This window comes from Chaetura pelagica, unplaced genomic scaffold (assembly GCF_000747805.2).
Source record: "Chaetura pelagica isolate M959 unplaced genomic scaffold, ChaPel_1.0 scaffold522, whole genome shotgun sequence".
NCBI lineage: Eukaryota > Metazoa > Chordata > Aves > Apodiformes > Apodidae > Chaetura > Chaetura pelagica.
In genome coordinates, this window is record NW_009952262.1 from 84,420 (window position 1) to 97,489 (window position 13,070).

General features: G+C 43.8%; 1 protein-coding gene across 1 annotated transcript; it reads left to right on the top strand.

Annotated features, from left to right (window-relative positions):
- The first annotated feature begins 1,999 nt into the window (after nt 1-1,999).
- NCLN (nicalin) lies at nt 2,000-8,377 on the top strand. The gene is made up of 14 exons (XM_010007465.1): nt 2,000-2,185; nt 2,347-2,491; nt 3,056-3,150; nt 3,392-3,472; nt 3,683-3,786; nt 4,221-4,309; nt 4,470-4,609; nt 5,027-5,205; nt 5,419-5,506; nt 5,604-5,642; nt 5,759-5,922; nt 6,539-6,592; nt 6,683-6,761; nt 8,093-8,377. The coding sequence occupies exons 1-14, from the start codon at nt 2,066-2,068 to the stop codon at nt 8,150-8,152; spliced, it is 1,437 nt and encodes a 478-aa protein (XP_010005767.1). The 5' UTR covers nt 2,000-2,065; the 3' UTR covers nt 8,153-8,377.
- The last annotated feature ends 4,693 nt before the right edge of the window (nt 8,378-13,070 follow it).

A 13,070-nucleotide genomic window follows, 5' to 3' on the forward strand; every position in this document is an offset into this window, starting at 1 on the left:
TGCCCCCGTCGTGCGCAAGACCTCGGTCCTTCGGGAGAGCCAATCTCGGCAGCGGCCCCATTCGGGGGTCGGTGGGGTCCTGGGAAGAGCCCCGGCCCCGGGAAGGAGCCCAGGCTGGGCCGCGCAGCCGCAGGCGGGCCGGGGAGGGCGTCCCAGCGCGGGGAGGACTGCACGAGAGCTCGGAGCGCCCCGGTAGGCTGCGGCCGGGCCTGGGTACGGGCCCAGACTCGGGAGGCCGCCGGTGGGCCCCAGGTGGCTGTGTTTTTTACTGCCCAACCTCAGCATGGGCAGGAGGGAGCTGGGACTTATCACATGGTGACCTAGAGGTGGCCAAGGACCCTGCTGTGTCCTTTATATGCTCCTGTCTGTGTCTCAACTCCCTGTTTCAAGTAGTCCAGCTGCAGTCTTCTTGCATAGTGGGGACCTTGCTCATGAGCTCAGTTTTCTTGCCTTTGTCTCCGCTATTACCAGCTTGATTCTTTGCTCTTCAGCCTCAATTAGCAGTATCTGTTGTTTCCCTGCTTCCTAATTTAAGTCTTTTACAATTCTTCCTTTATGTTATGATTGACCTCCAGTTCTTCTGTTCTGCTGCTTGATTGTGCAACACCTTTCTTTGAGTCAGAAACTTAACCTGTTCTGTGAATCACTGAAGTGTTGAACGCCCATCCTCCACCCCCATCCCCGGACTACCTAACCCGGGATCACACGCTGTTTCTGAATCGTCTGTAGATGTTTTATTCCAGGCTAGGGTATGTGTTCTATCTGCGAGTGACTGCTGTTTGTTTTGTGGCCTAAGTTTCAGGTTCATGTTAACAGTCTGGTGTTACAGCCCCACATTTATTCTGTACTGTCAAAAGAGACCTGGTCTCTAGGTCTTTCAGATCCTCCTAAGATCAAACATCTGTAGAAGTTGTTATGTGCCAGCTATGCCTGCATGCCTTGTAAAGGCTGCAGGCACTACTGGTGGTTTCTGAATATCTGAAATTATTTCTGGGCTCTTCCATCACAGTTTTTCAAAATGAGTTCACATCTTAAGACCTCTGTTGTTGAGAACCTCACTGGATCTGAGGTGGGGTCTCTCATGAGCGTATTAAGGTACCTCTTTTCTCATGTGATGGTAAGTCTGTTGGCAGGCTCAGTGGGGCTGCTGGCTTGTGTTTCAGCTGAGTTTGACTTTAGTTGCCTGAATGTTCTCTCTAGCCAAGTGCTCACAACCTATTTTGTGAACACTCAAAAAGCCACACGTTGTTAAGACACTTGCAGTTATCTTTTTATGCTGTTTCTTTTTCTGGAGCCTTTTAGCTCAGTGGATTGTGTGTTTCCTTTGTCCCTTGCCAGTGCCTCTGGGTAGCTGATGTTCCTGTTTTGTGTGTGTTCTGATGCTAAATGTCTTTCAGGATAAAAACTATTTGTTGATCTAAATTCTCATATTCTTTTCCAAAAAGATAAAACAGACATTACTGCTGAGCCTTTTCTTGCAGAGGGGAGAAGTGGTTTCTGTCAACATGAATCACAGCAATTAAATAACAAGCTTGGACTTCCTCTAATACTGTAAATGAACAACTAATAAACAGCTCTTTGTAGAGAAACTGCAGAAAATCAACTTATCTTGCTGTGCTTTCAGAATATACTTTTGGGTCTGTTCTGCTTAGGTGTCAGGGTTGTGCTGAGAGCAAAACTCTGGATCCACACTTTGCTATGTTTACACATCACTGTTTGGGGAATGGTGGTGGGATTATCCTCATTATGGATTGTTTTTCTCTGACTGGGGGGACTGCTGTCAGCATTTGTTTGTTACACAGTGTAGGAGCTCAATGTGCAGGTGTTGGGTGCAGGTGAACCAACAGGCAGCCTGTGTGGTTGTGGTGGGAAGAAAGCCTGGAAGGTGGTTGAGGTCAGACTGTCACCAGGACTGTTCTGAGAAAGAACTAGGCTCAAGCATGGAAGATATGATGAAAGCACTTCCCAAACCTTTTGCTGTGCTCTCCTCACAGGCACCAGGAGTGCAGTGCTGAACACAGAAGCCCGCACTGTGGAAGCAGAGGTCCTGAGCCGCCGCTGTGTCATGATGAGGCTGGTGGATTTCTCCTATGAGCAGTACCAGAAGGCTCTCCGACAGTCAGCTGGGGCTGTGGTGATCATCTTGCCACGATCTATTTCTTCTGTCCCACAGGATGTTGTAAGGGTAAAAAAGAACGTTCGGATGGGAGATGTATTATAGAGTGAGAGAAGCTTGGGTTGCTGCAGGACTGAACCTAACTTTCTCCCTCTGCTCTGGTTGTTAATTTTTTCTGCCCTTTTGCGTGTTTAGCGGATGCTAACTTTGTGTCTCACTTAAATCCTCAGCAATTCATGGAGATAGAGCCAGAAATGCTTGCTATGGAAACCATTGTGCCAGTCTACTTTGCAGTGGAAGATGAAGAGCTGCTGTCTATCTATGAGCAAACACGGGCTGCTTCTGCATCACAGAGCTCTGCCTCAGCTGCAGAAGGTAAGTTCTAACAAGCGGAGGGAAGGTTTAGAAGAACAGTGTTCTGTTGCCTTCATGTTTATTCTTTGTTAAAATGCTCTGAGATTTAGTGGAAGTAAAAGACAGTATAAAAAAGATGATTACTTGACTGTTTTTGGCAACACAGTTGCATGGAGTAGAGTTCTGAGCTTTACACTGTTGCAAGTAGGATAGAAAGCAAAACTCAGGTTAAAAACAACATTGAAGATGTTAAGTGAGTATATTATGTTGGTAGAAACTGCAGCTTTTTATCTGACCACAAGTCAGTTCAATGCTTCTATGTATTCCCCTGTAAATACCCTTAATATCTTACTGACCTGCTCATTATTGACTTTAGGACTGATTGAGAAACGTTTTTGTTTTAGCCACCTCAAAGTAATGGGATTTCAGGACAGAATTAAAATGCATGGTCACCAGGATTCTGTGTCAATGCATAAACAGAAGCAGCAAGGCTTAAATAGTTTAAAGCTGGTCTCCAAAGCTCAGTTAGCAAGGCAAGTACACAGACGAAACTTCTACAGGTGTACTTTTTTGTTTTGGTTCTAGTTCTGCTGCACACAGCAACTGCCAATGGCTTCCAGATGGTGACCAGCGGGGCTCAAAGCAAAGCTATCAATGATTGGCTCATACCCAGTGTGGAGGTGAGTGGTGTATGGATTCAAACTGGCCACAGTGATGGGTTGCCTTCTTTTATTGGGACTTCATTAGACTTTTGGACTGACAAGGGAAGTCAGGGAAGCCTCATGCAGATAAGTACCCAAAATCCTCAGACCTGAGGCCACTGCAGGCTCATTAGGCATATGGAAATCAGGCTGTCTTTGTGCAGATCTTTGTGCACAAGAGGTGATGCTGAGTGACACTGTAGTTCTCTGTCCTCTGCAGGGAAGGCTAACAGGACTGGGTGGTGAAGACCTGCCCACAGTTGTGATAGTTGCTCACTATGATTCTTTCGGCGTGGCTCCAGTGAGTATTCTTTCTTCCTGCAGTGCTCTGTTCCTGTCTGCGTGCTTCTGTCTTTTCCCATGTGGACTCTGCCCTGGTGTTTTTTCTTGGCCTTAAAGATGTGGGGTAGTTATAAGTGGAGCATGATGGTGTCCTATCTTGCGGGCTATTCTGGTACATGAGAATAAGTGTAGGGTTGTCACCTTCTCTCTGTCCCACTTCATCCTGCAGTGGCTGTCACATGGTGCTGACTCCAATGGGAGTGGTATCTCGGTGCTACTGGAACTAGCCAGGCTGTTTTCCCGGCTCTACACCTACCGACGTACCCACGCTGGGTAAGAAACTGCCCTATTCTTGGTTGAACTTGTGTAGCTGAGATCAGGCAAGAAGGGCTTTTGCTCTAGACCTGTAAAGTGTTCCAATCAGCTCTTTACTTCCTTTGCTCTGTTTTGTTTCCCTCTGAGTACAGCTGCTGTTAATGGTCAAGCTTCTTTTTTTGTTTTCTTTGCTGTAGTCCTCTTCAAGCTTGGGGATAAGTGGAAGGAATTATGAGGAAAATAGACTCCATCCTCAAGCACTGGGAATTCCTCCCATTTACCTCATCCTGCCACCTTAGTATGTGGCATTTGAGAAGCATTTGTTAGTGTACAGTTTTGCTGGAATGTCAGGTGCTAGCTGTTGTGATTTCACCACACCAAGGCTGAGTGAAGGTGTTCTGTAGCCATGGAGTGCAGTGTACTAACACTTTTCTGTCTTCTTTGATGGGCAGGTATAACTTGCTGTTCTTTGCATCTGGAGGTGGCAAGTTTAATTATCAAGGAACGAAGCGGTGGCTGGAAGACAATTTGGACCACACTGGTGAGTAGGGGCTGGCATTCCAGCATGTTCTGTGGCAAGGCCTCTGTTAACATGATTGTGTTAGCCCTCCTGTGAGAATCTTCTATGGGAGCCTTGCTTTTTTGGGATGGAAATCCCAGCACAAAATGTAACAATACAGGTTTGGATTTTTCTGTTCCAGATTCCAGCCTGCTGCAGGACAACGTAGCATTTGTTCTGTGCCTCGATACTCTGGGCCGAGGCAGCAGCCTTCATCTCCATGTCTCAAAGCCTCCCAAGGAGGGGACCTTGCAGCATGCCTTTCTGAGAGAATTGGAGATGGTAATGAAAAGCACCTTAAGCAGTTTGGAACTTGGGACTTATGGGGAGCTGCAGCTCTCCAAGAGATTGAGGAAGAAAGACATGATGACAGTGTGTGCCATTGAAATATTTCACGTATTGTTTATAGTAACTTGAAGTGCAGACTCATGTCACAATCTCAAGTGAAGTAGACTAAATCTGTTGCATTTTTCACTGCACTTCCTTACAGTTTGTTACTTGCAAAAGCTACCCTGCAGTGACATTAAAAGTGTTTTTGACATTGAAACAGCTTTTTAATGGCAGTAACTGCACCTTATGGGTAGAAGTGTATTTACCCTCTGAAACACAGAAAAACTGGTTCTAGGTGGACTGGGCAGTGCAAGGTGGGACTATGCACCGGGCAGCATGACACCCCAGATGGCTTGTACTTTCCCTCAGGTTGTTGCCAGCCAGTTCCCAGAGGTGAAGTTTTCCATGGTGCACAAGAAGATAAACTTGGCTGAGGACATGCTGGCATGGGAGCATGAGCGTTTTGCAATCCGACGCTTGCCAGCATTCACCATCTCCCATCTGGAGAGCCACCGGGACAGCCTGCGCAACAGCATCATGGATAGGAGGTTAGAGGCCCTAGGGAAGGCTGCTGCTGGAATCCAACTCATAAGCATAAATTGGCCTCAGGACTGCTTGTGCTATTCTGATGGTCAGAGGGTGGGTGAAAAAACACTAGGAGATGGGCTCTGGATTTAGGCTCATTCTTGATGCAGTGAAAAAGTGTTTTTCAGAGGAAGCTGATCCCATTGACAAGTCCATAATCCCCTCTTTTGCTTTAGGGCACGAATAGACACTAAGGCACTAATCAGGAATACTAGGATCATTGCTGAGGCTTTGACAAGGGTCATCTACAACCTAACAGACAAGGTAAGAGCTGACTGTCATGCAGTGCTAGCTAGATTTGTCCTACCCAACCAAGCTTGCTCTCACCAATAGCCTGGGCTTTTTTTTTTTTCCCTTGCAGGGAGCACCTGCAGATCTGCAGATCTTCACAGATCAGATGGTGAGCACAGTGCATTTTTGTAACCTGTGGGAAGAAGGAATTGGGAGTCTGAGAGAGAGATCTGGTCTCAGCATATGTGTGGTTGACTTGCTTTCTTTGGTGGTATGTTTCTGCAGCAGATCCAGCAGGAACAACTAGAATCAGTGATGGACTGGCTGAGCAGTCAGCCCAGGGCTGCCCAGCTGATTGACAAAGATAGCACCTTCCTCAACACCTTAGAATATTATATGGGTCGCTATCTGAAGGATGTCAAACAGCATCATGTAAAGGCAGACAAACGGTAAGAAAAAAGATTAAAGAACCTGCCAGGGCACTTGAACTGGCTTCCCCCTCCAGTGAATTTTGTCTCCGAGCTGCAGCTTTTCTGGTTTCCTGGTGTATAGCTGGAAGTGATTACTCTTTTCTGCTCTCCTGTCAGTTCTGGTTCATGCTCTCAGTTCTTCCAGAGAAAGCTCTGTTGCTCCTCACAGCACAGTAACAAGTCCCAGCAGCTCGGTCTGAAGAGCTTGTTTTTTCACTGTTTTGCTTCCACCCTTCGTACTCCCGAATGCTGCTTCTCTCTGAATGCCAAAAAAAAAGATTAAGATCCCCTAGAAAACTTTCTATAATTGCAAAAGGGCAGCTTCCATCCTGTCTAGCCTGCTTGGGTTGAAGGAGCTTAATGAACCCAGTGAGGCATCTTCCGTGTGCCTCTTGTGTTCTGATTTTTATCTTTAGGCTCCTGATTGTACCAAAAGACAGACTTGACAGCTAAAATCAGTTCAAAACTAGTATCCCAGGTGGTCATGCTTGCCTGCCTCTGGAGGGATGAACTTCTTGGGAACAGAGGTTTGGGTTGTCCTCGCCTGCAGTGTCAAGAAGTATAATACAACCTGAAGGGTTTCTTCTTTTCACAGGGACCCTGAGTTTGTTTTCTATGACCAGCTGAAACAGGTGATGAATGCATACAGGTATGGAATTCCCTTGGGCATGTAGGGCTATTGTCTTGCTCTGTGGAAGTACCTGCTGTAGCAATTTCATGTGTTCTTTCTCTATTGCAGGGTCAAGCCAGCAATCTTTGACCTCCTGCTGGCTGTCTGTATTGCAGCATACCTTGGTGTTGCCTATGTTGCAGTGCAGGTAAGAGGAGAGAAGCAAGAGACAGATGTGTTATTTTCCTCATAAATCATGTTAACTACAGTAACTGTTGCTAACACAGTCCCAGCACTGAAGCTGGAACAATAACGCCACCCCACTCTAAAAGCAGCAATCCAAAATGGCTGGCTGTTCTTATGTGTATGTTTTTGAGTATCTCAGTGGGCTTTGCTGAAGGCAATGTCTTGCCATTCTGGTATTTCATAGAGCTCATTCTCTTGGTCAAGGACATACACAACTCACTTGTTAGATTATCCTGGCTATGTAACAGCTTCAGACTGAAACTTCTCAAGGTAACTAAAATCTGTATGTTAAAGATTTGCAGCTCGTAGTAAGTTAGGATTATCAGGAGATCCTTCTAGTATCTGAACTTGGGATGCAGCTTATAAATGTGTGTTCAGGGTTTTGTTTTTCAGTGAAACCGTAACTACATTCTCTGTCCATACGTCTGGAAATGTGATGCTCCATGCCTTGGGCAGCCAGCTTAAATTTAGTCATTCTGTTTAAGTCTTAACAAAGTCATTCTGAGCTTGGCTTTTGATCCTGGCTGGGTTCTCTGAAGAGCATGAGTGAAAGGGAATAATTTTATGTCAATCTAAACTTTGACGTGTTCATGTTATTTGTGTGTGTTTGTTTGGAGAAACAATAAGCATTTAAAAATCTGATGTAACAATATTAACAGGAGGGAAAACATACTTTGATTTCATTATGTTTGTTTTATGAATTATTCAAAGTCTGGATCTTGTTATATCTGTCAAATATCTGAAGTAACTGTTGTGGAATCAAAATGCAATTTATCAAAGCAGAATCAAAAGAGAAATTAAGTTAATTTCAAAGTCACTTGCAAAATGATGAGAGAAGATCCAGTTAGGATTGTGAACTACTGGGGATCTCTCTTTGCCTGGTTCGTTTTTACATTCCTGAAACACTGCTAGCAGCAGTGCTTCTGTTGTGACCAGTTTTCATGCATGCGTTGAAATCTGAAGCTTTTTCCTCCCCTTCAGAAGGAACAGAATAGCATAAAAACAATGTTAAATCTTTAGCAAGTGTTTGTATATGTGGGGTGATATAGGCCTGTACAAGTCACTGTCTGTACAGCCTCAAGTGACTGGCTCCATTGTAATAATTCCTCCTAATTCACCAAGTCCCACTTAGTCTTCAAGATGAGAGTGCTAGTGGATGACATAAACAAGGTATTGCATTTGCACATTAGTATTGTTTTAAGCCTTCTAGTAAGTTTTCTCTCAGTGTAGAACAGAGTAATTTTATTAGCATTTCTAAGGACTCATGGTTACTTATTCTCCTTCTGTTTCCAGCACTTTGGTCTCCTTTACAGGATGATACAGAGATTATCCGTTAAAACGAAGCAGCAGTGAAGCAAAAAGTCATCACCCATAGAGCAGCACTGAGCCACTGGTGAGCCCATCAGGAACCTTCTGCCTTCCATTGAATCTTGCTGTTTCTCTTCCTCTTTTTCATCTTTGCTACTTTATAGAGGGGAGTGAAGGCAGAAAGAAAATGGAATGTTAATTCCTGTGCACCTCTTAAGTGCTTTTCTTCACCTTCTTCCCCTGACTTGCACCATGTCTGTTTTCCTTTGCTTTTTGATGAGGGAAAGGCTCGGAGACTTCACTAGTTCCTGCAGGTTGTTTAAAACTGAACAGCTGATTCTGAGCAGCTTCTGTGAGTGTAAAACCAAGTCCAGCAACTTCATGGATGCATGTGCCACACAGCCAACTTGAAAACTGAACCTACAGAGTAGAGGGACATGTTACCTCTGCCCAGCAAGCAAGGACTCAGCAGTTATGTAAAAGAAAAAAAAAGTGCACATGCAAATTAAAGGCTGGTATATTTTCTTATGGCACTTCTTCCTTAAGTGCACTGCCTGGCTTTAGGAAGGTGTGTTGAGCAAGCAGTGTCTGCACAAAAATCTTATGTTTTGTTTAGACTGTGCAAGAACTTGTTCCCTTTTAGGAAGTGCACTGTAAATTATCTCAACTGTTGTTGACAGAGTGAGGAAAGATTGTTAAAATGGGTTCCTTGCATTAGTATTCTTACCAGGACAGGTTGTTTCCTGTCTCTGTGGGAGGATGGATTTTGCTGTGTACTTGACTTCTCTTAAAGTTTATGGTCTTCAAACAGTTCACAGCTGCCACCACTCCATGCTAAACTCTTGCTTGGTCTTTAAGGGGTGTTCTACAGTCCCAACTGCTGCAGGATCATGTTCTGTGCTCTTCCATGTAATGAGGTTATATTAAGAGCAAGAGCAACCCAACTCCTGCTGAGGTCTGGTCCTGTAATCCCTTCAGTCTTCATTCTTCAGTTTTTACTTCCAGATGGGTTCTGGATTTTGGGGTGTTTTCCCATGTTCACCTGCATCTCAGGGTCTCATTTCACATTTTTCAGCTCTACTATCTCTGGAAATACTGTTCCTGGCCTGCACTTACAAGCAAGTTCCCAAAGTGCTCGTTGCTGTCCTTTCATGTGCTGCCCCAGTATGTATGAAGGCAGATGACTTAGCCATTAAAAAGCAAAACAACACAAGGTTTATGAATGTCATTTTAAACGTGGCTGTTTCTAGAACTGTACCTATGAGAGTATATTGGAAGACATTCTCTCTGTTACTTTTATCCTTGAACAAGCCTTATTTTTAGTTTGTTGATGCTTCCGTAGTTGCCCAAGACTAGTGGCCAGTGCTGGGCAAAGATCAGAGGGACAAGTAACGAGTTGCTCAAGCATTGCCCTTGTCTTAAGTTGAAGTTCTTCCTGAATTCCAGCATCCAGGGTAAGCAGGGTACTTGTCACTAGTTTCTGGTGAGATGAATGCCCTTCCTGGGCAGCATTGCACTTTGTTTACCCTCAGTTTCTGGAAAATATATCAAGATACTGACTATGAGTCCTAGGCTAGTTGTAGTTCTAGAAGATGTCGTTGACTGAATACTACTGTCCTGACACTCAGCAGTGTTTGAGTCCTTCCTGAAATTTGTTCTATGCATACGAGGTCTCTTCACAGGCCAAAGTGACTACCTTTTTTTGGTGTTGTTTTTTTTTGTGTGTGTGGTTTTTTTAAATTTCTATGTATATTTAAAATAGCATATTTTACAGGGGCTGAAAAGCTCTTGTGGGTTTGGATGAAGATGTACCCTTTTTTTGTATGCAAAGAAAATTCAAGCTCTGTATTCTTGTCTGCACTACTACTGCCGTGCATGCCATGTGTTAGAAAAAAAGTTGTGGCCTCTCACTGCCCTTGTCGGTTCAATGGTGTCCAAAGCACTGATTTCCATCTATCTTTCTTTGTTTCACTGTAGTCTTCTTCTTGGAGTACCCTTACCCTATGATGTGTGCTTTCTGCTCCTTTAAATGTGTAGCAGCTTGTTCTTCAAAGCATCTTTTCCAGGAGAGCAAGAGCATGCTGCTGTCAGTGGCTCGCTGTAATAGCAGCAGGTGGCATGGTATCAAGCACTCTTGAAATATCAGCCTGACAGGGAAACTTGCTTTTTTATTATCTTTTGAGTGTTTATTTTAAATACATCTCTTTGCGTGCCTGAAGTATTAATGACACTCCTCTGCCAAATGAATTTTTCATGGCTTCTGAAATTGCTGGAGTGGCTGTGACATGAGCCTTGTTTTCCTCTAGCTTTTGTTTATGCTCTCCCCTTAGAAACTGCATGTGTTGTGCTGTGGGAAAGTGTGTGCTCTGGACTGGGGTAGGTTCAGAACATGCTGCAGTGGCTATCTGAAAATCTTTCTTTAGGTTCTGAGTATCTGTATGTAGCTTCAGAGGCTTCCAGCTGTATCATACGTTGCTGGTGTTACACTTGGACAGGGTGCATTTCCTGCACTCCCACAGATTCCTTAACCAGGCTTAATGAAACTGTTACTCCACTGAGAAAAATAAAAAACCCCAAAATTGTTAGCAATCATACTGCATCTTGATGTGATGCAGATCGAAATGGGCAAGAGAGAACCCAGAGAGTTCTTCCTTGCAGTGAAGCCTTCAGACTTGCAGATGAGAAGCTCGAAGCTCAGAGTAAAAAATTTCCATCAAGGCAACACAGTATGGTTTCAGCTATGTTGCTGTCAAGGTTGTAGCATTAAAGCAAACACTTTAGTTCCTTGTGGTCTCAACAATAAACTGCTAACACTCCTAATGCAGTGCCAGAAGTCAGTGGCAGCTATGTGAAAGCAAAGCACACAGAGGTAAATGAGGAGAGGCTGTAAACCTCAGGGGCAGTTGAGATAGTACATGACACTCTTCTGCACGAGGGTAATTTGTCTTCTAATCTGATTGGGTGCATTTTGTGTATCCTAGCTGGCTGCCATAGAAAGTAGTTTTGCTACAGATAAGGGTTTATGCTTCTGAACAAAGTGCATGTGCACTGAAACATATATTCAAATCTGAGATAGTAAAATTCCAACATTCTCATAGCTGGAACAGAGTGCCCATCCTGGGAGTGATCTTAGTTCCCACATTGCGGTTTGCTTTGGGAGGTTGACAGAGAAGCTTGTAAATAGACCCTGCTATTCTGCTACATTTTGTAAACAAAGAAACAAAACCCAAAACCAAACAAAAAAACCCAAACAAAAAAACAAACAAGAAAAATGGTGCTGATTTGTACTGTAGCATATCTGGTAAATTCTGTCACCAACACAACACACAAAGGCAGAAATCCAACAGCTACTCTGATAAAATAAAAATTTTCCACAACATTGCATGAGAGCTCTGTGTAGCTGATTCCTGTTGGCCCTATTTTTACCTAACCCTTTTTATCAGCAGTTTGACTGGTCTGGAAGGAAGAAGCATTGAAAATACATGTCCACATATCTACCAGTGGCTAGCAGTTGATGCTTCTAGCCATAAAATAATTTCCTTTGATATCTCTCTGACTTAACCTGTTGTCCTGGTGCTGTCGAAGTCTGTGGCTCACAAAAGTCTGTTTTTCTAACAGGATTTAATGAAGCTGTTCATCTCTTCTGTCCACTCCACAAAGGCTCTAATGGGGATTCTGTGTGATTAGTTTGGACTATTGTAGTTGATCTCCCAAATAAGAGAGCTTGGTTTATTGTTGTGGAATAAGTACCTCCGTGCAATATGAGCTCCACCCTCATACTCAGCGCTAAAGGGAAAGACCCTGATGCCAAAATAGAGTTAAGTACCCTACTATCTGTGCCTGGAGGAGTTACCACAATCTATTTAGATGTTTGAAAACCAAAATTGTTGTGGGGCTTGGTTTTGGGTGGGTGGTTGGTCATTTGTTTGAAATCATGCATTCTTATGTTGATCACAGTACAAGCCAAACTACTGAGCTGTTCCTGCAGCTTGTGGCCAAGCAGAGTTTTACATCTAAGCGCCATTCAGCCCTGACTTAACGATCTGAATGAGGGGGGTACTACTACATGTGTCAGTAAATTTGGCCTCTTGCTCCTCAAATTATGGGCACCTGCTTGCTCACTTTGATCTGTTTAGTTTCCATTTGTAGTAACTGGGTAGCAGCTTCAAGGTTATAATATTTGCAGCTCAGGAAAAAAAAAGTTGATTTATCTAGCAATGTTAACTCAATTATTTATCTCTTGTGTGTCCTGAAGAACAAATGTATATTGAGGTAGATATTTAAAAGCTAATGGAAAAGTCAATGCAGTTGATCTACATATTTTTTTCTGACTATAAATGTAATAATATGTAAGTATTTTAACAGTTTTCATTTCCTTGTTTGTCCCTTTTTCCCTTGGAAAAATAAACCAAGTGAGTAGGTTTGATGAATAGATTTGTTGGAGAACTGTTTGCTGCTGGAAGCTCAAAAAACTGGAATCTCCTTGCATTATTTGAAAGAATAGACACCCTGCAAAAAGGGAGAAAATGTGTGTGTTTTAGAGCTTACATCATCCTTTCTATACAGTCAAAAGTTAGTGTGACAGAAAAGATTTAGACCCTAAGCAAGATTCCAGCAATCTGAGGGGGGGCAAATCTTCATTTATTCAAAGGGTTTGTGCGGATTTGAAATTATTGAAGTTTCTATGCAAGACAGCTTCAATACTGTGAGAAACTGGCTACCTGTGAAGCCAGCTCAGCCTGTGCTGGTGGTAGGTAGATTGTTACGCTTCTGTCTGTACCAAGTGACTTCTTGAACACTTAAAACCGATTTACTCATTATTAACATGGCCAGAGCTGTGTTCGCTGCGCATGCGGCAATTCGGGTCTTTCAAACCACGGCGGTCGAAGTTGTGGAGCGGGAGACTGACCTGAGCCCGGGACGCGCACGCGACCAGGGAGGCCGTGCTGCGGTTTTGCCTCCT